This window comes from Mauremys reevesii, linkage group 1, assembly GCF_016161935.1.
Source record: "Mauremys reevesii isolate NIE-2019 linkage group 1, ASM1616193v1, whole genome shotgun sequence".
Taxonomy (NCBI): Eukaryota; Metazoa; Chordata; order Testudines; family Geoemydidae; genus Mauremys; species Mauremys reevesii.
This window is the reverse complement of record NC_052623.1, coordinates 360,017,631-360,041,225: the sequence shown is the minus strand read 5'-3', so window position 1 is coordinate 360,041,225 and position 23,595 is coordinate 360,017,631. Positions and strand designations below refer to the sequence as shown.

Below are 23,595 nucleotides of genomic sequence, written 5' to 3'. Positions count from 1 at the left end.
TGGTTCTGACGGTTAGAAACCTTCCTCTAATTTCAAGCCTAAACTTGATGGCCAGTTTATATGTATTTGTTCTTGGGTCCACGCTGGCGCTTCACTGAAATAACTCCTCTCCCTCCCTGGTATTTATCCCTCTCATGTGTTTATAGAGAGCAGTCAGATCTCCCCCCAGCCTTAGGCTGAGAGGGGGTTTTGGTTGGGCCTCCCCAAATACCAGGAGAAAGGGGAAGGGCCGAAGAAGAATCAGGAACCTGAGACTGACAGTCCCCAGGCCAATGGGGAGAGGCCAATGCTCCAGGTCAGCCTAATTGACAGGGCAGGCAGACCAATGAGGGAGTCAGGAGCCTGGGGCCCGTCTCCAGTGTGAGCTGTGGCTGCCTGAGCCAGAGTAGGGCAGAGCTAAGGGGAGAGCCCTGAGCCAGAGGAGACAGAGGTGGTGAGCTGGAGGCAGAGCTAGGGAGCTTGAGCTGGCCAGCCCAGAGCCGGGAGCTGGGACATTCCTTGTTCAGTCCCTTTCTTGCCCCTCAGGGCCTGGCTCTGGGGTGCTGGGGCTGGGGCCAGGCAACACAGGGAACTGTCCATGCTAGAGTCAGAAACACGAGAAAGGAGACACAGACTGAGCTGAATGCTGGAGGGAAAGTTTATTATCACTGCACTATGCTGAGATGGCTGAGAAGAGCAGAGTGTGGGAGCGACAGGGAGAGAAGGGAGCAGAGCAGAGCGGGAGTGACACAGTGTAACTCAGCGATGCTTTGCAGAAGGGACTTTGCAGCCGGGGACACAGGATCTGGTCTCCCCGGGGAGCTGGAGGGACACGATTCACTCACAGCCCAGGTGTTGGGAGCCCCCAGGTGCGGGCGACCTGCCTCCTGTAGGCTTTGCGTTTACACATGAAAGCGAATTTGGAGTCACAGGGATAATCGTGCCATTTTGGAAAACCTAGAAAGAAAAACAGAAATGACCCCTGGGGTGGGGCAGGCTGGGCCATACAGGGACCTCTGCTCCACCCCATTCTCTGCCCCTCAGAGAAGATCTCAGCTCCTGGGCAGGGGACCCGAGGAAGAGGAGGGTGGGATAGAGACCTAAGCGCCCCAGCATAGGCAGAGTTTGGCTTCTAAATTTTGGAGGGAGGGAGCTCCTGTCAGCCAACGTCCCTGTGCAGGGGGGAGGGGGGAGGATTTCTTGCCCACCCAGAGTGACACCATTTCAGATTTGGGGGAGCAGGCAACTTTAACTGAAAATGCTGGGGTTTCTTTTTTGCGGGAGGGAAGATAGCTTAGAATTTATTTGACAGGAACATTGTATCTAATTCCTATATCAATTAAGAAAATTAAATAAATATTAGATCAGGGATGGGCAAACTATGGCCCGCGGGCCGGATCCAGCCCTTCAGGGCTTTGGATCCGGCCCGCAGGATTACCCCTGGTGGTGCTGCGGGCCCAGCGCTGCTCTCAGAAGCAGCCCCCAGGCCGGGAGGCAAAGGGCTCCATGTGCGCTCGCAGAGCCCTCTGCCCCCACCCCCCAGGGGCCACAGCACTTCCTGGAGTGGCGTGGGGACAGGGCAGGCACGCAGGGAGCCTGCCTTGGCCCTGGTGTGCGCCACTGCCACCCCGGAGCCACTTTAGGTAAGCGGCACCGGGCTGGAGCTCAAACCCCTCCTGCCCCCCGCCCCCCAACTTCCTGCCCTAAGCCCTCTGCCTGTACCTCGCACCCCTCCTGCACCCAACTCCCTGCCCTAAGCCCCTTTCTGCACTCCTGTGCATTCCAACCACCTGCCCTGAGCTCCCTGCTGCACCCTGCACCCCAACTCCCTGCCCTGAGCCCCGTCCTGCACTCCGCACCCCTCCTGTACCCCAACCCCCTTCCCTGAGCCCCCTCTTACACTCTGCATCCCTTCTCTGCCCCAATCCCTTGTCCTGAGCCCCTTCCTCCACATCCCGCACTCCACCCGCCCTGCCCCGGCCCTGCATACAATTTCCTCACCCAGATGTGGCCCTCGCCCCAAAAAGTTTGCCCACCCCTGTATTAGACCCACTCAGCTCTAATACTAACATGTTCTGACATCCTGTGGCAAGTTAGGTTTAACATTGTAATGTGTATTCTTACTCAGATACTCTTCCTAATGTCCAAAGGGACCATCTGGTCTGACCTCCTGCACATTGCAGGCCACAGATCTTCACCCACCCACTGCTGGAACAGACCCCTCACCTCTGGGTGAGTTACTGAAGCACACAGTGTGGAAGGGGATACTGAGTGCTCCAAGGCAGGTCATAGAATGTCAGGGTTAGAAGGGACCTCAGGGGGTATCTAGTCCCACCCCCTGCTCAAAGCAGGACCAATCCCCAGACAGGTTTTTGCCCTAGATCCCTAAGTGGCCTTCTCAAGGATTGAATTCACAACCCGGGGTTTAGCAGGCCAATTCTCAAACCACTGAGCTATCCCTCCCCCCATCAAAGCTGTGGAAGCTTTTTGCCTGGAGACAGTCTGCTCAGAGAGAGGAGGCTCCCCAGAGTCCTGCCTGGCTTCGTATGGAGCAGTTCCAGAGCATCGCCCGGTGATTTAGGGGCACAGTGAGAAGGATTTATAGATTGCAGCACTCTGGTGCATAATGCTTCCAGAGTGCTGCAAATGACCAAGATCTCTTTCTTGATGGGTAACAGCTAATTTAGGCACGGTAATTTTGAATGTATAGTTGGGATTATATTTTGCCATGTGCTTTACTTTGCATTTAACATTGAATTTCATCTGCCATTTTGTTGCCAATTCACTCAGTTTTGTGAGATTCCTTTTTAACTCTTCGCAGTCTGCTTTGGACTTAACTAGCTTGAGTAATTGTGTATCATCTGCACATGTTGCCACCTCACTATTTACCCCTTTCTGCAGATCCTTTGTGAATATGTATCAGAGGGGTAGCCGTGTTAGTCTGGATCTGTAAAAGCAACAAAGAATCCTGTGGCACCTTATAGACTAACAGACGTTTTGCAGCATGAGCTTTCGTGGGTGAATACCCACTTGCATCCGAAGAAGTGGGTATTCACCCACGAAAGCTCATGCTGCAAAACGTCTGTTAGTCTATAAGGTGCCACAGGATTCTTTGTTGCTTTGTGAATATGTTGAACAGCCTTGGTCGCATTACAAGCCCCTCAGGGAAACCGCTATTTACTTCTCTCCATTCTGAAAATGGACCATTCATTCCTACCCTTTGTTTCCTGTCTTTTAACTTGAGTGCCTGGCAATGCTTTCAGGATCCTCTAATGATCCTTAATTTAATTTAAATGACGAACCTTTTGTTATCTTAATCACCTGCCTCTGTGTATAACCAACTCCCTGCCCCAAGGACAGACATTGTAAGCAGCACAGAACTCATCACATTCCACAAGCTCTGGCTCCTGGGTGCTGAGCACCCATTATTTTTTTCCCTAGTACCCATGGAGTCAGCGCCTGTGCCTCAGAGCATCCTGGTAGCCATTCTCTGCACCTGTTGGAGTTTGAATGAATCTTTACTAAACATGGGAGACTAGATCTGCACACAATACTCCAGATGAGGTCTTACCAGTGCCTTGTGTAATGATTGTGACACTACACCACATATTCATTCTAGAAACATTATTATGATCTGATCATGGCACAACTATGATGCATTCTGTACTAGACGGGTCATGTGAGGTGTCATTGGAAGAGTTATGATTTGCTGAATATGATTACTCTATTTGTGTGCATGTATCATTTTTGTATCTGAAGTTATGAATATTGACTATGTATCTGTATTTCACATGTAGTCACGCCTGGGTGACACCCACTAGGCAAGATGCTTCCAGTCTAGAAAGCTGGTTGGGAAGGGCCCATTCAGGGGAAACAATGGGCCCTAGGAGAAGTTTATCCCCCACCTGGTGAGCCTTCCTGAGACCGCTCCAGACAGCCTGTCAGTAATGGCTGCTCTGATTCAGCAAGGGCATGTGACAAGCTCACATGACTTTGGACTCCATTTTGGGTGCCTGTGTTTTTCCACAAACTGGCCTGGGAACCAAGCTTGAAACAAAGGGTTCCCGCCCCAGGTTAAAGCTATATAAGGCCGGGAGTGACATCATCTGTTGTTCTTCACTCCCCCACAACTGAACACCGAGAGATGCTCCTAAGGAAAAGGACTTGGAACCAGGGTGGGGATCCCAAGCTGCAAAGTAAATGCACTTGTCTCTTAAGAATCTACAAGCCTGCCTGTGCCCCAGCAGTCAGAGCGAGAAGCTGCTAATTCATATCCAATCTAGCTAGTGTGTTAAGTTTAAGTTGCATTTTTGTTTATCTGCTTTGATCTGTTTGCTATCCCCTATAATCACTTTTGTTCTTAATACACTTGTTTTGCTTCATCTAAACCAGTGAGTTTGAATGAAGTGCAAAGGCTGTTATATTTCCTCTCCACACTGAGGGAGAGGAGAACTTTTTGTGCCACATTTTGTGCCAAAGTCAGTAATAAAAATGTTTGTTAAATAAGATTGGTCCCAGGACCAATCCCTAAGGAACTTCTATGGTAGCCTCCCTCTAGCCTGACCGTTCCCCTCTCAGTGTGACCCACTGAAGGCTCCCCTTTAACCAGTTCCTTAGCCACCTTTCAGTTCTCATATTAATCCCCATCTTCTCCAATGTAACTGATAATTTCTCATGTGGAACTGTATCCAATGCCTAACTGACATTGAGGTAGATAAGATCTATTATATTTCCTTTGTCTAAAAATTCAGTTATCTTCTCAAAGAAAGATATTAGTAACTTTGTTACCACCCCTTGAATACAACAATTGAAACCATTCTACAAAAACCTACAGTTCCCAGCCAATGAGAGCTGCAGAGCTGGCTCTGGGGGCGGGGAAGCATGTGGAGCTCCCCTAATCGCAGCTGTGCCTAGGAGCTGGACTTGCCGGCCGCTTCCGGGAGCCACACGGAGCCAGGGAGCTGCACCGCTAACTGGACTTATAATGGCCTAGGGTCACCAGGGTCACTTTTCTATCTGGTGTTCCAGTCAAAACCTGGATGCCTGGCACCCCAAGATAAATGGAATTGGTCTGAGAGCCCCGGCTCTGCCCCTCGCTCCCCACACCTACTAGCACTGCAGGCCCCACACAGACACAGCACTCAGTGATTGGGGACAGACAGGGGATTAGTTGTGATTTTCGCCCCTTTCCTGTTCACAGCCAGTCTGCAAACCGACCCTTCGTCATACACCAACACTGGCTAGTCGCTGTTGCTGGCTGGGCCATTCAGAACTTCTCTCCCTCCCCGCTGGTACCGTGAAAGCCGAATCACTAACCCCACCTCCTGCAGGTTCTGCTCCCTGGCTGGAACTTTTCCTAATGATCCTCCCCCAGGGCCAATTTCCATGGGAACAGTCATTCGTGCTCATTGTATGAACGTTCCGAGGCTGTGCAGCACTTTCACAAGCAGCCGGCGTGTGTGCGAATGCTTGTGAGTAACACGACCCCACGAGGGGGCCAAATGCAGCTCCTGTCCCCAAATCACTGTGGGGATCAGTGTTTGCACAGCTCAGCCTGCTCGACACCCTGGTGCAGTGGAGTAGGGGAGCAACAGCAACTCAGAGCCATCACCCTTAACAGCTCCGCAGAGTCCTGCTCTGGGGCCAGGGGTTCGTGTGTGTGTGTATGTGTCTCCCTGTCCGTCTGTCCGTCCTGCCTGTCACTGGAGCAGAGATGTGAACTGTCCCAGGGAAGCTGGTCAGTAGGATTTTACCAGGTGAGACAAGGGGTTTTCTCTTAACTGCCCTCCCAGCATGGGGCAGGGAAGAGAGAGGAGCAAGGATCTGCACTCCAGAGTGTGCTGAAGCCAGCCCGGATCAGTATCTCAGGACCTGTGTGGTCAGAGGGCTGCCAGGGTGGTAGGTCCATGGGGTCTGAGCCGCCTGCTTACCTGTATGGTAAAATAACACCGCACAGTGCTCGTTTCCCACCAGATTATTGGGTTGCCCCTTATCCCAAGCTTTGAAATTGAACCGGGAATTATCTGACCATCTCCAGCATTGATTCTGCAGAGACAAAGGAGAGCAGAGCCCCTGTCAAACCCAAGGTTACACAGCTAGAGACGTACCCCAGAGCCGAGGGGCCATGGGCTGGCCACGGGCTGACGCTGCCCCAGGCTCAGTGGACCCCCCGAGGGGCGAAAGGCTGCGACGTGGCCCAGGAGGTCTCTGTCTCTGGCATTTTATCACAGTGAGAAGTGAGGAGGCCAAGAGCAGCCTGTGGGCTGGAGGGAGCCTCGTGCAGGAGTCTGCGCCGTCACCCTCCCCCAACCCCCAAAACACCAGCCTCTCCCGTGCCCTGGGGCCAGACAGGAGCGGCTGCAGCAGGGTGTGTCTGTGCTGCCAGCAGTGCTGCCCCCGGAGCTCCCCCGTCTCCCATCAGTGCCACCGGCGGCATTGCTCTGCGGCTGCCGGCCGGCCAGCAGGGCCAGCAGCACCCACCACGTGCGCCCAGCCCCAAGCTCTCAGAAACGTCCCGTTCAGCCTCTGCAGCTGGGAGTGTGGATTGAATAGAAGATTTGTCCTCGTGCAAGTCCCACGTCACACACACAACCACACACATTATCCCCGCCGGCGTCCTGCCCTGAGTCCCCACCTGTCCCATGAGGCATGAATTCAGCTGGAGGAATCAGAGGTTGGCCGTGACCTGGGTTGGGGATAACCAGTGACACAGCGAGCCCAGAGCAGCAGAGACCCTGGATACAGAGGAACCGACTGAAGAACGGCGTGCAGAGCCGGCTGCAGTAGGATCCATGGAGCAGGCTGTGACTGTCAGACACTGCAGCCGGGGGCAGCTCTGTGCAGGGTTTATGGGGGAACAGCAGCAATTGGAAAGGACCCCAGGGAGAGACACTGACTGAGCCTGGCCTGGAAACCAGCCTGTTTACTGGACTGGAGACCCCCCCACCCCCCAGCACTGGCCTGCAGAGCCCTGACTGGCGACTGGACTGGCCCCGGGGCCAAACAAGAGCCGCGGTGGCTCCCTTTGAGCTGTAAGTGATGAAGCCTCTGTAGCCAGGGGGGATCTGCAACCTCCCCGTTCCCGCCAGCCCCAGTCGCTGCCCTTTCCTGGGCTTGTGTCGGGGGGGTATCGGGACCCACCGGGGCTCCCCCTACAGGCCTGGAGCTGACGCGCCGCTGGCCAGGTGACCCCCCCTCCCTGAGCCCACCCTGAGGACGAATACACAGAGCGACAGCACTCCCAGGGCTCTGCTGCCCTCGCATTGGTCGCTCTGCCCGTGGGGCTGCCCCTTTCCCCGAGCCCTCGTCTAGACGTCTCGTCCGTGTGGGGCGGGGCTGACTCTCGTGCCGGGCGTGCACGGTCTGAGCACAACGGGCTGGTGTGGTGGGTCCCTGGGCGCTAGTGTCACGAACGTGAATATTAGTAACAGCAGCTTATACTCTGCACCGGGTGCTGGGGATCGATCCTGTGACTGAAAACCCAGGCGGTTACAGCCCCTTTTCACCCCGTTCCAATGGAAATCCTGCTCTGGTGCCACCCCCGCCCCAAACAACAACCTCACTGAGCAGAGACCCAGAGCCCAGGGGCTGGGGAGGGGCTGCCAGAGGCAGAGCGGGCACCGGGCACTCACCGCCTCAAGATCCCACAGTCCGATCCAGAAAAAACTGTAAATTTTGTGGTACCGCTTGATGTAATGGGCCAGCATGTTATTTTCTCCAGCACTGTGAATGGAGACGAGATGGGCCCCGGGCCTCTGGTGCTGGCAGTGAGCCTGGGAGAAGAAGAAACAAAGCCCATTAAACAGGGACCAGCTGTCATGCTGGGAGGAGAGCACGGGTGGGGCGGATGAAGGGCACGGTGCTGACCCAGGCACTCGGACTCTGCCAGGTGCTCGGCTTGTGCCCGTGAACAATTAGCACCACATGAGCTCAGTGCAGCCCTGGCCGAGGGGATTTCCTGGCAGATCTCACACGGTCCGGGTGCCCGGGCTCCAGCCAAGCCCAGATGCCTACACAGCAATGAAACTGCCTGAGCCCTGTGAGCCTGAGTCGGCTGGCACGGGCCAGCTGCGGATTTTTCTGTACTGTGTAGACAGATTCACAGGGGCCTGTTCTCGGCCCAGGGCTATTCAGACTCTGTCTCAGGGATCTGGGAGACAAAACAAAATCAGTGCGGGTGAAGGCTGCCGGTGACAGTGAGGTTGCTGGAGCGGTAAATAGTGACGGACGCGTCAGGTCTACGCAGGGATCGGGATCGCATGGTGAGCTGGGCTGACTTGATCCACGTGTGCTGTAATACAGCTAAACGCAGGGTCGCACGGCCGGGAACCAAGGCAGCCGGCCACACTGACAGCCGGGGGATGTAGCCTGGGAGCCGGGACTGAAAAGCACTGAGGGGTCATGGCCGCAACCAGCTGAATGTGAGCTCTGAGTGCTGAGCTGCACACGAGGGCAGGTGTAAGCCTTGAACGTGCAAGCACAGGGTGATCGCGTTGGAGCAGGGACGGAGTGTTACACGTACACGGCACAGTGAGACCAGCACGGGGTACTATGTCCCGGTCTGGGATCTGCTCATCAGACAGGACGTTAACAAATTGGAGAGCTCAGAAAAGAGCTCCAAGAATGACACGAGGTCTGGAAAACCTGCCTCACGGAGGGAGACTTGCAGGAAAGCCAGAAGATTTCTGACTGTCCCTCCTTCCAGGCCCAGCTTCCCAGAGAGACGTGGCCAGAGTTTAGCATAATAGCTGCCCTGGGGACAGGGGCGGCTCTAGACACCAGCGTGCCAAGCAGGCGCTTGGGGCGGCCGTTTCCCGGGGGGCGGCATTTGGCTCCAGTGGAGCTCCCGCCGGCATGCCTGCGGCGGGTCCCCTCTTCCCGCGGCTCCGGTTGAGCTCCCGCAGGCATGACTGCGGCAGGTCCGCTCGTCCCGGGCTCCGGTGACCTGCCGCTGGCATGCCGGCGGGAGCTCCACCGGAGCCGCGGGAAGAGGGGACCCGCCGCGGGACCGGGGAAGGGCGGCGCAGCGCTCCGCGCTGCTTGGGGCAGCGTCATTTCTAGAGCCGCCCCTGCCTGGGGAGGCACCGTCCCTGGGCCAGCTGCCAGCCCAGCCGGGCACTCCTGCTACCGGCCTTTCCCCTCCCCCAGCTCCATGAGGAGAGGAAGCCTTCCCTGGCTCCTAGCTGAGGTCCCCACAGACGGCCTTGCCCTGTCCCCATGCCCCACACACAGCCCTGCTGGGTAATGGGTCTGTGACCTGCCCCTGTTCTATGCCGACCTGGAGCAACTGCTCCCACAATAGCTACAGGCCAAAGCACTAAACAGCATTGCAGAGCAGAGACAGCAGAAACCACAGCCCCTCCCAGAACACAGGGAATTCCCAGCCTCACTGGCACAGCCACGTTCACTCAGTGCCCCACACGGCATTACACGGGGCTCCAGCCCCCCATCAGGTCCCGTGCTGCAACTCCCTGGCCACATGCCAGCCAGCCAGAGACCTTAGCACAACCCTGCCACTGGAGCTGCTCTGGTAACACTGAGTAAGGAGCAGGCCCTTCCGGAGCTGCCTGCTAGAGGGAGACATGACCCCCCCTGGGCCCAGGCCGTCCCTGGTGTCCCTGGCAGACACAGCGCATGACAAGCGCGTCGGGTCTGGAGGAGATCGTGCCTCACCGGGGGCTACGTTTACATTGTATTCTGCTCCCCAGCCTGGCCAGGGCAGGTTGTTCCCTCACAGCCTGTTCCCAGGGCTCTGTCTGGGGCAGTGGGAAATGTGCAGCCCTGGGCTCCCACCCCTCCCACTGGATCGGACTCCCAAGCCCAGCCCAGCCCAGCTCACTGACTCTGATATTCAACCTAAACCTCCCCATTCCCCCCAGCCTCCAGCTCCAGCCCAGCGCCCCTGAGCCCTGCTTCTTCCACCCCCACCGCCTCTCACCTCAGCCTCTATCCAGGTTTTCCCTTGGGTGAAGTATCCATAGCAGTAGCCGTGGAAGAGTAGCCAGCCCCTGGGACAGGGCCCAGCCTGTGCCCCTGCAGAGAGAGGGAGGTGGGGGGCAATGGTGGAGACAGGACACAGTGGTTAGAGGCTGTTTCAGAGGCAGAGCCATTTCTGCTCAGGCCTGGGGGCACAGCGGGACGGGGTGGAGCCGTGTCCCAGCGGGGGAGGGAACGGGACAGTCTGAGGAGAAAGACACAGTGTGCAGGGACTGGGGCAGCCCAGCCGGGAGCAGAGGCCGGATGGGGGAGAAGCTGGGGCTGGAGCGGAGCCATGAGCAGCCCTTGGAGAGGGACCCCGTGGGGACACGGCCGGCCAGTGGGAGGGGACCACGGGAGGGTGGGGTGGGAGCCTGGAGCTGACAGGGGCTGAGAGCCCGTTGCCCAGGGACTGGCCCCACCCAATCCTCATAGGAAGAGCCGACCCTAGGGGGCCTTTCACCCACCTTCTCTCACCCGCTCCCTGGGGAGGGGCCGCAGGGCCTGGGCTCCCCCCGGGCAGTGACCCCCAGCAGCAGGAGATGGGCAGTGGCTCTGGGAGCGACGAGGGAAATGAATCCACTTCCCAAGGGGCCGGGCAGGGACTCACCTTCCAGCGAGGGGTTAAAGATCAGGCAGCCGAGGAGGCAGAGGCTGAAGTAGGTGACTGACCCCATCTTCTCGCTTCCCCTGGGGAGAAAACACACCAGGGAGATGGGGCCAAGTCCCCCCGGAGTGACACCCCTCATAAGAACAGAACATAAGAAAGGCCGTACCAGGTCAGACCAAAGGTCCATCCAGCCCAGTATCTGTCTACCAACAGTGGCCAATGCCAGGTGCCCCAGAGGGAGTGAACCTAACAGGCAATGATCAAGTGATTGCTAGGGACACCATTCCTTACCCAGCCTGGCTAATAGTCATTAATGGACTTAACCTCCATGAATTTATCCAGTTCTCTTTTAAACACTGTTATAGTCCAGCCTTCACAACCTCCTCAGGCAAGGAGTTCCACAGGTTGACTGTGCGCTGCGTGAAGAAAAACTTCCTTTGATTTGTTTTAAACCTGCTGCACATTAATTTCATTTGGTGACCCCTAATTCTTGTATTATGGGAATAAGTAAATAACTTTTCCTTATTCACTTTCCCCACAGTACTCATGATTTTATAGACCTCTATCATATCCTCCCGACATGGGGTATTTCCCGGAGGAGGTGCTCCAGACGAGGGCTGTTTGCTGAAGGGACTGGCAGGGCTGGAAGGGCTGCGAGAAGGATCCTATCCCAAAGCCCCAGAGGACCCAACTCGGAGTCCCCCATGGGGCAGGGGAGCTGACTGGGGCCCATCTCCCTGGGCTTGTTCCCAAGGGCCCGTCTGCCTGTGTAGTATTAGGATTTTATGTTTGTATTTTGTATAATTGAGAATGAAGGATAAAGAATAATAAGGTAATAATGCAGCATGTATTAAATATTTTGATGTATGATTTGACCGTGTCCTGCCAGCCTCCCTTTCTGAAAGCAGGAAGGAATGGCCTAATGCGCCATTGGTAGAGATGCATCAGTCAGAATCTGTGTCTGGGCTGATTTCAAGGCAGTAACAGACCTTTAGGGTCACCACTTTGTTGTAGGTTAAGCATTTTAAAATAAGTAAAAGAATGCAATGGTTGCAATGCAAAAGAAAATCAATTTGATGATCCTAATCAAATGTTCTGTGTAAATCAATCCTGTTTTGTGTGTGAATGAGGAATGTGTGTGTTAGAAGATAAGTGGGAAGGCCATCACCAGACCAGATGTTCTAGGAAGGAACAAAGGACAGACGCAAAGGTGCCAGGAGATTTCAGTAGGGGGGTGTTGCAATGTCAGAGGAGGGCAGATTGACGACGCTAAAGATGAGACAGGCACCTATTAATGGGGACAAGGTAGCTGTGATCAAACCCAGCCTGGGATAACTCCCTGAGAGACTTCATGAAAGAACAAGATGAAGGATGAGAAGGACAATTTGAGAAAACGTGCACTCATCAAACAACAATCGATTACAGCATTACAGTGCAAAACTCATTGGTCCTAATGAAAGAAAATCACTCTATAAACAGGGTCCTTGCCATGAACCTTTGGGTTCATCCTGCCAAGACTTTCCCGGAGCATCATGTCACGACTGACAGAACCTGGCTCCTCCCTACCAGTGATCAACCTAGCTGGCCACTAGATGGATCCGGACTCTGGACTGTTAACTATAACATTGATTGGCAGGACAGTGTGTGTGTGTATCTGTGTGTGCGATTGAATGCATATGCTAATTGTTGTATTTCCAATAAATGCAGCATATTGCCTTCTCCCCTGAAAAAGATCCCATGTGCTTCTTATAAGCATAATGTTTTTGGTGGAGAATTGCAAAAGGGGGAAGACGCGCCGTGACTGTTGAAAATACTGCTAAAAGGTGTACCATACATATAAAGTGCACACCCCTGGTTGTAGAGATACCAGGCCATAAGGGGGAGGATTAGCATCCTCGCTGCTCCTACCCATCTGTCAGGGAAAATTGCATAGGTGAATATACCCTTGGTCATAGCGGGATTGAGCCCAAAAGGTAGGGGCTTAGCGTTATCCCCTCCTGCTCTGTCAGTCAGGGTTTTTAGTGGGTATAGATGTCTTCTGTTGTGTAAGTCCCAGCATGAACGTGGGCACAGAAGAGTTATAAAGGTAAAAGATTCATAACGAAAATATGTTCAGGTGAAATGAGTCCCCTAAGGACAAAGCTCAAGAAGAGCAGGAAAAATTGCCATTCATACAGGAAATGATTCCTTTTAAGAAAATTTTGCAAAAGTTTGGGAACAGCCCATGGATTGAACAAGCATTAGCTAATGTCCATACTATGGCTGATTTGGAAGATAGATTGGCAAAATATTTGTTAGTCTACAGGCCATCAACTCCAATAAAAAGAGACTTGGCTACAATTTGGCTATTGTGGGGAGCATGCAATGAGGCATTCCTTCGCTTGGCTAGCTACCATGAGGAAACCGCCGCACTGCATGAGAAACTTGGTGTATCTGAACGAGAAACTGATACATGGAAAATACTGGCCCCTGGGGTCCAAAGCCAGTTAGATATTCTCAGAGGTACACGAAGAGAAGTTAAAATGCAAGAGGGGGGACTATCTAAACAGATAGAGGAAAAAGATAAAATACAAAAAGAGAATCAGGTTTTACAGGGAACGGTAAAGCAGCTAACGTTAGAACAAGGTAGAACCCCCTGCCAATCAAAACTGCTGTGAATCTATTATTAAATATCTCAAAATAAAACTGGGCTTTGCCACTCACCAGGTAGCGGCTGGGACAGCATAAGGATGGGACCAAGCCCAATATGGTGAGATCCTCGAATGGGAGGGAGACTGGGACCCTAGTGAAGCTTGGAATGGAGCTACATGGGAATAAGCCCCAGGGATTGGAACCTATTGAACAAAACAGCAGCATATTGACTTTAATGGGACGTTTTGGGGAGCAAATGGGCAGGCGCAATTTCATAGCACAAGCCATAGCCAGAACCTAAGAGCCCAGTGAGGACCCCGAGAATTACTTAACCCGATGGGGTTTGATGCAGGCCATGGCCAGCTTAACACTGGTGGGTAGCGCCACCGCGCTGGACACAGTGACATTCAGCATACAATCCTTAGGAGACTGCTGCTTCCCTAGCTCCCTACTACGCCAGCAGACTTGGAATTTGGCAGGAGAGTCACTCAGCTACCCTAGGGGAACTAAGAGGCTTGGTCCAACAAATAACCACCCGTTCCGGACCACAGCCCACCATAAAAAAAGAAACAGCTGCCCATGGAGCTGTGTTAGAACCAGCCGTTACATACACCAATGAGAGCGGCACAAAGGGAATCACGGGGTCCTGAGAAGGATACACTAGAGGCCGCTCCCATGGCTGGGGAAACCGGGGGCGACAAGGAGATCGGTTATTCCCAGACCTCCGGCAGTATCAGACAGCTTCCTCCCAGCAATCAAAAGAGGGAGGTGGGTACATGAAAAATGGGGTTCGCCGGCTAGCCTGGCGAACACTAACACAGCACGGGGCAAACTGAGAACAGTGGAATGGGGCCCCCACCCTAGAACTACTCAGGGAAGCCAGGAGGTTGCAAATCCCATCAAGAGAGGTCGCTAGCGTAACTCCTAGTGCATCATAACCTTCTTCCTCGCTGCCATGCTTCCTGGACTCACTCCCTTTTCTGGGACATGAATAGAGGGGCCTGCTGAACGAGGAACCCCACCACCAGTAGGGGCACAGAGTGGAGGTTCATGGGCAAGTCTTCTGGGATCCTGGGGGATGACCATGTGTGTACGTTCAACAGAGTGGACACACCGCTACAGTAGCTTTAATACCTACTGGGGCTGCTGTCTCCTTAATCAAAACAACCCCAAAGCAGGGAAAAGATTAAAACAAGTAGCTCTGAAATACTTTCAAGGGAAACCTCGTCTCGAGTGGAATGGACCCAAGTCCCCTTTTCGGTAAGAGGGTTTGAGACATTAGGGGCTTGGATCCAGACTCCCGATATGGTTGATGAAATTATTCTGGGATCTGATTGGTTGGTCAAAAACAATGTGGTGATTGATATGCCTAGAGGTACCCTTGGGAAGTTAGAAATTCCCCCTTCCCCGTGCAGGAAAAATCAGGCAGGACGTCATATTAACAAAAGGGGGAGAGACCAGTAGCCACACTTACAGCTCAACAAGCTGAAGAGTGTCGCTTGAAATTCCCCTCAGTGTGGACTCAGAAGAAAACAGACTGCGGTGAAATTAACGCTTGTGTTAAGAATTTGTGCCGCCCCAAAAACAATACTCCCCCCGAGAGAGGCAGAGGCCCAATTAGTGCAAACTGTCCAGGAATAGAGCAACAAGGGGTCATTCGAAAAACAAATTCACCCTTTAACTCCCCTGTGTGGCCAGTGCTAAGGCAGACGGCCAGTCCTGGCGTTTAACATCGATTATAGAAGAATCGGTAAGGGCACCATTGTAGCTGATATGACACAGGCCTTACAAACAGTGCAGGCCACAGCTAAATATTCCTCACTTATTGATCTGGCCAAGTGTTTCTTTGCCCCCCCCCCCACTACATCTGGACTCCCAATGTCCGTTTGCCTTTACAATAAAGGAGCAACAATGGACCTTTTGTCGGTTGCTCGGGGATATCACAACAGCCCGGCTATGGCCCAGCGGCAGGTTGCGGATTTGCTAGACCAGCTGAGCCCGCAAGAAAGGCCATTTGTGTTTTCATATGTAGAGGACATTATAATATTTGGGGAAACTGAGGCACAAACTCAAACACTAACGAAAAAGTGATGGTGCTAATTCAGGACATGAGGTTCAAAGCAGCCTTAGACAAGGCTCAGTTGGTGCCACCTCAGGTTCACACCTGGGTGCAGACAGGTCAAACAGAGGACGATCAGGGCACTGGTAGAAATGCCAGCCCCTACCGACACCCACTCTTTAAGGGTACTGCTAGGAGGACTCAATTTTCTTAGACCGCACATTTATAAATATGCTGAACTAACTCCCCCATTATGGAAACTGCTAAAGAAAAAGACAACATGGGAATGGGGAGAGGAGCAGACTCCGCTTGAACCCTGCTAAAACCGAAGGCTCCCACAGCCCCAGCCCTGCGTTTCCCTGACGAATCTCAGCCTTTTCTTATTCGTTTGGTGGCTAATAACACACTATTACAAAACAATGAAGAGGGAAAGCTAGTGCCCAGGGCCATTCCTAGATATTCTGGGGCCCTATTCAGCCCCCCCATGAGGGGGGCCCCAGGCCTCTGTGAAAGGAGCGGGGTGCTGGCCCCAGGCCTCCGTGGGGAGGGGGGGGCGGGCGAGAAGTAGGACCCAGGCCTCTGTGGGAGGGGCAGGGCTGGCTTGGGGGGCAGAGGGGAACCACCCCCAGCACTCACCACCACCGCTGGTGAGTGCATCCCCGGCCCTGCTGCAGAGGAGTGGGGGAGGGGCGGGGGCAGAGCAGGGCCGGGGCCCTGGGGAAGAGCCAGAGCAGGGGCTGGAGTAGTACATTTCCTGGGGCCCGACGCAGCTGTGTACTTTGCCTGTGGGTAAGGGCGGCCCTGCTAGTCCCGGTAGCATGTGAATCCAGGAAATTACAAGGAAATAAATTCTGATCCCTGTGAACATAAACGTCTAGCAGCCGTCTGGGCAGCACAATCTTTTGAACCACACACAGGAACAGCCCCTGTTACTATCCAAAGCAGCCACCCTCCTCTCAAGGACATTTTATCTGGTGGACTGAGGGGAGGTAAAGTCTCAAGCACCCAAATGGCTCAATGGAGGCTTATTGTAGTTAACAGAGGGGTGACCACAGAAACAGTGTCCAGGCCGGACATGCTGACACATGCCCTGATTGAAAAGAGAACCAACATGACTGTCCAGAGGTCACGCTGGAGCAAAGAATTGCCTTGGCAGAGGCACCCCCAGTGGAAGAATTCGATACCCTGGGCCAAGAAAAGCACGTCTGTTTCACTGATGGGAGTGCAATGCTAGTAAAAGGGAAAAGATGTGTAAAACATGCTGCCATTAACTTGGAAGAGGAAGTCATTCAGGGACATTTAGAGCATGAATCAGCTCAGCATGCCGGGCTCCAGGCAATTTATAAGGTTTAAGGTAATATGAAATTTCCCCATGGCCCATGTCTATTTATGCTGACAGTGATTTGTATGTGACGGGGATACAGTTTTGGATACATGATTGGTATAGGAATGGGTGGAAGCAGCAGAGGGAAAGGATATTGCATATCCAGAGGAATGGAAATGGATTTACCAGAGGGTGACAAAGAACCCTAAACAGTTAAAGGTGTGACATGTTGTGACATTATTGACATAATCTGTAACTGTATAGATCACTGTTGAGACCACTGTTATATATTTGCAGCAAATATTGTATAACGGTTGTCATGTAAGGGGTCTATGGAGAGGTGATGGTTTGCTGGTTATGATTATGGCGTCTATGTGTGTATCATTTTTGTAGTTGAAGTTATGAATATTGGCTCTATACTGTCTGTATTTCAAACTTATGCTGTGCTTCTGGGTGACACCCCAGACAAATTGGTGTCAGCTCTGCCTAGCCTGCTTGATGGCCCATTAAGGACCATCAGCTACACAACTGACCCACTGAGAGAAGGCAGATACGCCTTGTGACTCACAGAGCCAGCTCTAGACCCCAGCGTGCCAAGCGCGCGCGTGGGGCGGCATTTTGCCGGAAGGGCGGCAGGGGGCTCCGGCGGACCTTCCGCAGGCATGACTGCCAGGAGCCGCGGGACCGGCGACCAGGAGCGGGCCCCCTGCGGCATGCCGCCTGCTTGGGGCGGCCAAATTATTAGAGCTGCCCCTGGTGACTCAGCAAAGTATGCAGGGACGTGCCCATGTGACTCCAGACTCCATTTTGCTGTAATTTTCCACAGTAAGAACAAAGAGGTTCTTACACCTGGAAAGCCTATATAAGGCTGATGCCTCATCTCCATCTTGTCTTCAATCCTGTTTCTTACCTCTGGAGGGACTTTGCTACAAATGGAAGCTCTGAACAAAGGACTGATGACCCATCCCAGCTGGGGATGTTCCAGAGACTTGATTTGAACCTGCAGCTTGTTCCATCACAGCTACAAGCCTGAATCAAGAACTTTGCCATTACTGTATGTAATTGATTCCATTTAACCAATTCTAGCTCTCATCTCTACCTTTTTCCTTTTATGAATAAACCTTTAGATTGTAAAGGATTGGCAACAGCGTGATTAGTGGGTAAGATCTGATGTGTATATTGACCTGGGTCTGGGACTTGGTCCTTTGGGATCGAGAGAACCTTTTTCCTTTATTGGGGTGTTGGTTTTCATAACCATTCATCCCCAGGACGAGTGGCACTGGTGGTGATGCTGGGAGACTGGAGTGTCTAAGGAAATTGCTTGTGTGACTTGTGGTCAGCCAGTGGGGTGAGACCAAAGTCCTCTCTATCTGGCTGGTTTGATTTGCCTTGGTGTGCAAAGGAACCCAGCCTTGGGCTGTGACTGCCCTGCTCTAAGCAATTAGTCCTGAACTGACACTCTCAGTTGGGTCCTGCCAGAACCAGCATCGTTACACATGTAGGGGCACACAGTAAAAGAACAAGTATGGACGTTACCTGGAGTAACCGAGTAGATACAGTAGCCCAACAGCGACATAGCAGTTGTAACCAGGGTCAGAAAAGGAACGTCTGTGCTGACACATCTGAGCCAATAGATGGCGCTACAAACTGCCCAAACTGAGTTCCAGGAAAAACAGAGACAGGAGTTAATGTTGCCCATCAGTTTATGCATGGAGGAGTGGAAGGAACTTTGAAAAAGCGAAAGCAAGTAGCAGAATGGGAGTGTATGGAGGGTGATGTTAAAACATGGGTGTGAAATTGTGTGCGGTGCACTCAGGACAAGGCTCATCCTCCGCACTGGCAACCCAGGATGCACCAACAAAATGTTATTGATAAATTGCCAAGGAGTAAGGAAGGATTCCAGTACTTATCGGTGATAATTGATTCCTTTTCAGAAAGGGTGGCTGGCAGGATATGGTCAAATCATACACCCACACATATAACACATGCTAAAATATTATTCTTTATCATTCCTTCTAAATTATACAAAAGACAAAGATAAAATCCTATGATACCACCTGTGGCTCTCACTGCCCCTCCTCTCCAGCTTTGCAGGGTAGGGATGCAGGAAGCAGAGCCCCAGGGAGAGGATGTGGGGCACTGACACAAGGGGATGGGGTGCAGGCTGGGCCATTCCCACCGGGAAAGGGGTGGGACAGAGATGGCCCCAGGGACTCACACAGGGCATGTCCGTCCATGAAGCTTCGTCCCAGCGCTTGGCTGCCACGGAGTGTCCAGCACCCAGCGTGGAGGAGGGAAGGGACAGGAGGGGGCAGGGACTCACCTGTCTGTCTGGGCAGCTGGTCTGGAGCGATGAGGATCGGAGCTCAGCCTGTGCAGGGCGCTGGATCTCTGGGGTATTTATAGACCTACTGAGGGTGCAGGGAGGCAAGAAAGGGAGGAGCTGAGGATGCTGAACATGCAAATCAGCCCCGTTGACAAATACAAGGGTCCCAGTCCACAGCAAACAGAGACTCTGTGAGCCACCCAGCAGCTGAGCTGGGACCATCACAAAGCCTTGGTTAGGGTGAGATCAAAGGCAGAGGCTTTGGGTAACGTGCCCATCCTTGACCTCTGTGTAAGGGCACTGTTGGGCCATTAGTGAAACTTGGTGTGGTTTTTGGTTGGTCATTTCCCAATGTCAAAAGAAAGGGGAGGGGCTGAGGAGAAATCAGGACCCTGAAACTGACAGAGTGGGGTTACATGTTTTCCATTAACCTTTCCCATTTTTCCTTATTTTTAAATTGGTTGCTGTTTAATAAATTGTATTTGCTTTGAACTGTGTATAATGCTGAGTGGGCCAGGGACATGTCCAGAGTGGAGGGAGCACATCAGAGTGGGCCACCCTAGCCCCTGTCCTAGGTGACCACAACAAGATTGGGGGTCGAGCCCCCTGGGAATCCTGGGCCAGCCTTGTTGGGGTTAGGAGGACTTTGCTGCACAGGAAAGTGGAAGGGGAGTCTCCGAGGTCAGGCAGGGCTCTGGGTGAAGGGAGTGGGAGCAAGAACTCAGATCCTTTCGCTAGCTCACTTCACCAAGGTAGTGTATAAACCAGGAAAGTTCCCCACAATAGCGGGACCCTTCCCCCTCTTACATAATTGCCATTACAAAGAGGGTCCTATCCACAGGGTCCACCCCATTGGTTTACTGGTTGAGTTCTGGTAGCACATTCCAGGCCTGATCAAGAACCCCACCATGGAGAATTACGGGCTCAATTTTTTGAACTTCAGTGCAGATTATCAGACCAAGCTGAGGCATTAAAACAAGCTAGAACAGAACAGAGAGAAGCCTTATCGCTGACTAAGGCAGTCATAGACCAACAGGGAGCAGAAGCTAAGAACCTCCCTACTATTTATGTCCCACGGGAACAGAAGATCACAGAGTTCCTGACTAGACCAGGAGACATTACAGTAGAGGAGTTGGTCAAGTCTTGAAGGTGGCTCTGCGTTTTCTAAGAGTAGCTGAAGAAGATTGTGTGGACTTCAAAGAGCAGCACTTCTCAAATTGTGAGTCACAATCATGTTCTAATGGGCTCCATGGAGCTAGATTAAGTGTAGTCTCCGTTTTTATCAGTTTAATGTCTTTTTGAAGGACCTGCTGACTGGGTGGGGCTTTGCTTCAATGCAAAGAAGTGTGCAACTCTCCACATTGACGGCAGCAAAAAGGACTCGGTGCAGGTGATGGGTTTCCAGATCCAGGGCGAGCCCGACATCCCCCTGGCAGAGGGGCAGGCGTACCAGCACCTGAGCATGCCAGTGGGTTTCCATGTCTGGCAGACACCCAAGGACACCATCCAGGAGATCTTGCAGGGTGCCACCAAGATTGACGCCTCCCTGCTGGCACCGTGGCAGAAGATAAACACTCTGAACACCTTCCTGATCCCCCACATCTCATTTGTCCTAAGGGGATCCACCGTGGCGAAGGTGCCCTTCAACAAGGCAGACAAGATTGTCGGGTAGCTGGTGAAGAAGTGGCTGTTCCTTCCCCAGAGAGCCAGCAATGAGCTGGTCTACATCAGCAGGGCGGCATCAACGTCCCCTGCATGGACAACCTGTGCGATGTCACGGTGATCACCCACACCTTCCACCTGCTGACATGTCCCAACCCCATGGTAAGGAACATCGCGGTGAACGTCCTCTGTGATGCAGCAAAGAAGGGGCTTGACAGAGCCCCCTCCCACCAAGATATCACCACCTCCCTGAGCGGCTTGCTGGATGGCGAATTTGGATGGGACGGGTGTGACATCGCTTCACTGTGCCTTGCGTTGCCTGGGGAAGCGTGTCGGCTGCCGCTGGGAGTGGTGCGAGGAGCGCCAGGAGCTGGGAGTCCTGGTGCCACAGATCAGGTCCAACGACAACACCATCATCACCCCAAGCGCCAGGGGCATGCTGGAGAGGACCCTGAAGGCCTCTGTCCACTCACTGTACATGGAAACCCAGAAGAATAAACCAGACCAGGGTAAAGCCTTCGAGTTCACCAGCAAGTGGGATGCCAGCAACCACTTCCTCGCCGGGAGCAGCTTCACCCGTTTCACTGACTGGCGGTTCCTCCACCATGCCCGGCTCAACTGCATCCTTCTCAATGGAGCCGCGTGCCATGGGAACCGAGACAAGCATTGCAGGAAGTGCGGCTACTCCAATGAGATCCAGCCCCACTCCAGAGCCTGGCAGCTGTGCCACAAGCCACCCAGAACCTCCTGGTGGAAGCCATTGCACCATGCCTGGGGGAGGTCGTTGAGAACTGCACCATCCCAAGTACCGACATCCAACTGTGACCTGATGTCATCGTCACCGATGAGGCCCAGAAAAAGATCATCCTCATCAATGTCATGGTCTCCTTTGAGCAGGGCTGGCGCCAGCGTTTTTGCTGCCCCAAGAGACAGAAAAAAAACGTGATCGGCAGCACTTTGGCGGCAGTTCTAGCGCCACTGCTTCGGCGGCAATTCAGCGACAGGTCCCTCCCTCCAAGACGGACTGAGAGATCCGCCGCCGAATTGCTGCTGAAGAGCCCAACGTGCCGCTCCCTCCCCTTGGCCTCCCCAAGCACCTGCTTGCTGCACTGGTGCCTGGAGCTGGCCCTGCCTTTGAGAACAGGACCCTGGCCTCTCACGAAGCCCATGCTCTTAAGCTGGAAAAGTACACTCCCCTGGCCGACACCCTTATAGCAAAGTGTAGGGATATTAAAGAAGGTACTAACAGTGATTCCCCCAAGTGACAGTGCCCCACCCCCAATTTGTCCCCCACACTTTAAAAATCTAACAGTTTCATCAAGTACAAAAATCTCTTTTACTTCTTCTGCTAAAACTTGTAAGCTACTGTCTGTAGAAATCATTGATTGTATCTGTCCTGTGAAAGATACTCTATTACTATGTAAAACTTACAAACAAGTTAATTGACTTTGTTCTTGAAGTGAACACTATGCTACCACCCTTGCTGTGAGCCTTAAGCTGTAATTGATACAATGTAAACAAACGCTGTAAGCCCTTAAGTGACTTTCACTTCATTGTAACAGCAAGGGCTTCTAGAAACAGACCCCCACCCTCTGTGATTAAAGGGCCGGGAGTCTCAAATGAATTATCAAGTATCAGAGGGGTAGCCGTGTTAGTCTGGTTCTGTAGAAGCAGCAAAGAATCCTGTGGCACCTTATAGACTAACAGATGTTTTGCAGCATGAGCTTTCGTGGGTGAATACCCACTTCTTCGGATGCAAGCAGTGGAAATTTCCAGGGGCAGGTATATATATATATAAGCAAGCAAGAAGCAGGCTAGAGATAACAGTCTGTCCTATCTCGGGGACTCTCTTTCTGCCCTGCCACCCCCACCAACATGATACAGTTCTGCGGCGATCTGGAAGCCTACTTTCGCCGTCTCCGACTCAAAGAATACTTCCAGGACAACACTGAACAGCGCACTGATACACAGTTACCCTCCCACCAACAGCACAAGAAGAAGAACTCCACATGGACTCCTCCTGAGGGTCAAAATGACAGTTTGGACCTATACATTGAATGCTTCCGCCGACGTGCACAGGCAGAAATTGTGGAAAAACAACATCGCTTGCCTCACAACCTAAGTCGTGCAGAACGCAATGCCATCCACAGCCTCAGAAACCATCCTGACATTATAATCAAAGAGGCTGATAAAGGAGGTGCTGTTGTCATCATGAACAGGTCTGACTACCAAAAGGAGGCCATCAGACAACTCTCCAATACCAAATTTTACAAGCTACTTCCCTCAGATCCCACTGAGGAATACACTAAGAAACTGCACCATCTACTCAGGACACTCCCTACACTAACACCGGAACAAATCAACATACCCTTAGAACCTCGACCAGGGTTATTCTATCTACTACCTAAGATCCACAAACCTGGTAATCCTGGACGCCCCATCATCTCTGGCATTGGAACTCTCACTGAAGGACTGTCTGGATATGTGGACTCCCTACTCAGACCCTATGTTACCAGCACTCCCAGCTATCTCCGTGACACCACTGATTTCCTGAGGAAACTACAATGCATTGGTGACCTTCCAGAGAACACCATCCTAGCCACCATGGATGTAGAGGCTCTCTACACAAACATCCCACACACTGATGGAATACAAGCTGTCAGGAACAGTATCCCTGATGATGCCACAGCACAACTGGTTGCTGAGCTCTGTGCCTTTATCCTCACACACAACTATTTCAAATTTAATGACAATATATATCTCCAGATCAGTGGCACCGCTATGGGCACCCGCATGGCCCCACAATATGCCAATATTTTTATGGCTGACCTGGAACAACGCTTCCTCAGCTCCTGTCCACTCACGCCCCTTCTCTACCTACGCTACATTGATGACATCTTCATCATCTGGACCCATGGGAAGGAGACTCTAGAAAAATTCCACCATGATTTCAACAGCTTCCACCCCTCCATCAACCTCAGCCTGGACCTATCTACACGGGAGGTCCACTTCCTAGACACCACGGTGCA

At 52.7% G+C, this 23,595-nt stretch overlaps 1 protein-coding gene across 6 annotated transcripts in view; it reads right to left on the bottom strand.

The window, feature by feature from the left end:
• Nucleotides 1–622: 622 nt before the first annotated feature.
• The window catches only part of LOC120395675 (C-type lectin BpLec-like), a 31,390-nt gene continuing 8,417 nt past the window's right edge, over nucleotides 623–23,595 (bottom strand). For 3 of the 6 annotated variants that reach the window (XM_039520302.1, XM_039520300.1, XM_039520299.1), the window contains 6 exons: nucleotides 18,902–18,989; nucleotides 10,565–10,644; nucleotides 9,917–10,011; nucleotides 7,611–7,751; nucleotides 5,910–6,024; nucleotides 623–936 (listed from right to left, as the gene is read on the bottom strand). In XM_039520302.1, coding sequence (XP_039376236.1) covers nucleotides 821–936; nucleotides 5,910–6,024; nucleotides 7,611–7,751; nucleotides 9,917–10,011; nucleotides 10,565–10,631 — 534 coding nt within the window. In that variant the 5' untranslated portion in view covers nucleotides 10,632–10,644; nucleotides 18,902–18,989 and the 3' untranslated portion in view covers nucleotides 623–820. Of the gene's footprint in view, nucleotides 937–5,909; nucleotides 6,025–7,610; nucleotides 7,752–9,916; nucleotides 10,012–10,564; nucleotides 10,676–18,901; nucleotides 18,990–23,595 lie in introns of all 6 variants that reach the window. The other 3 variants (XM_039520301.1, XM_039520303.1, XM_039520305.1) reach the window with 2 other exon arrangements.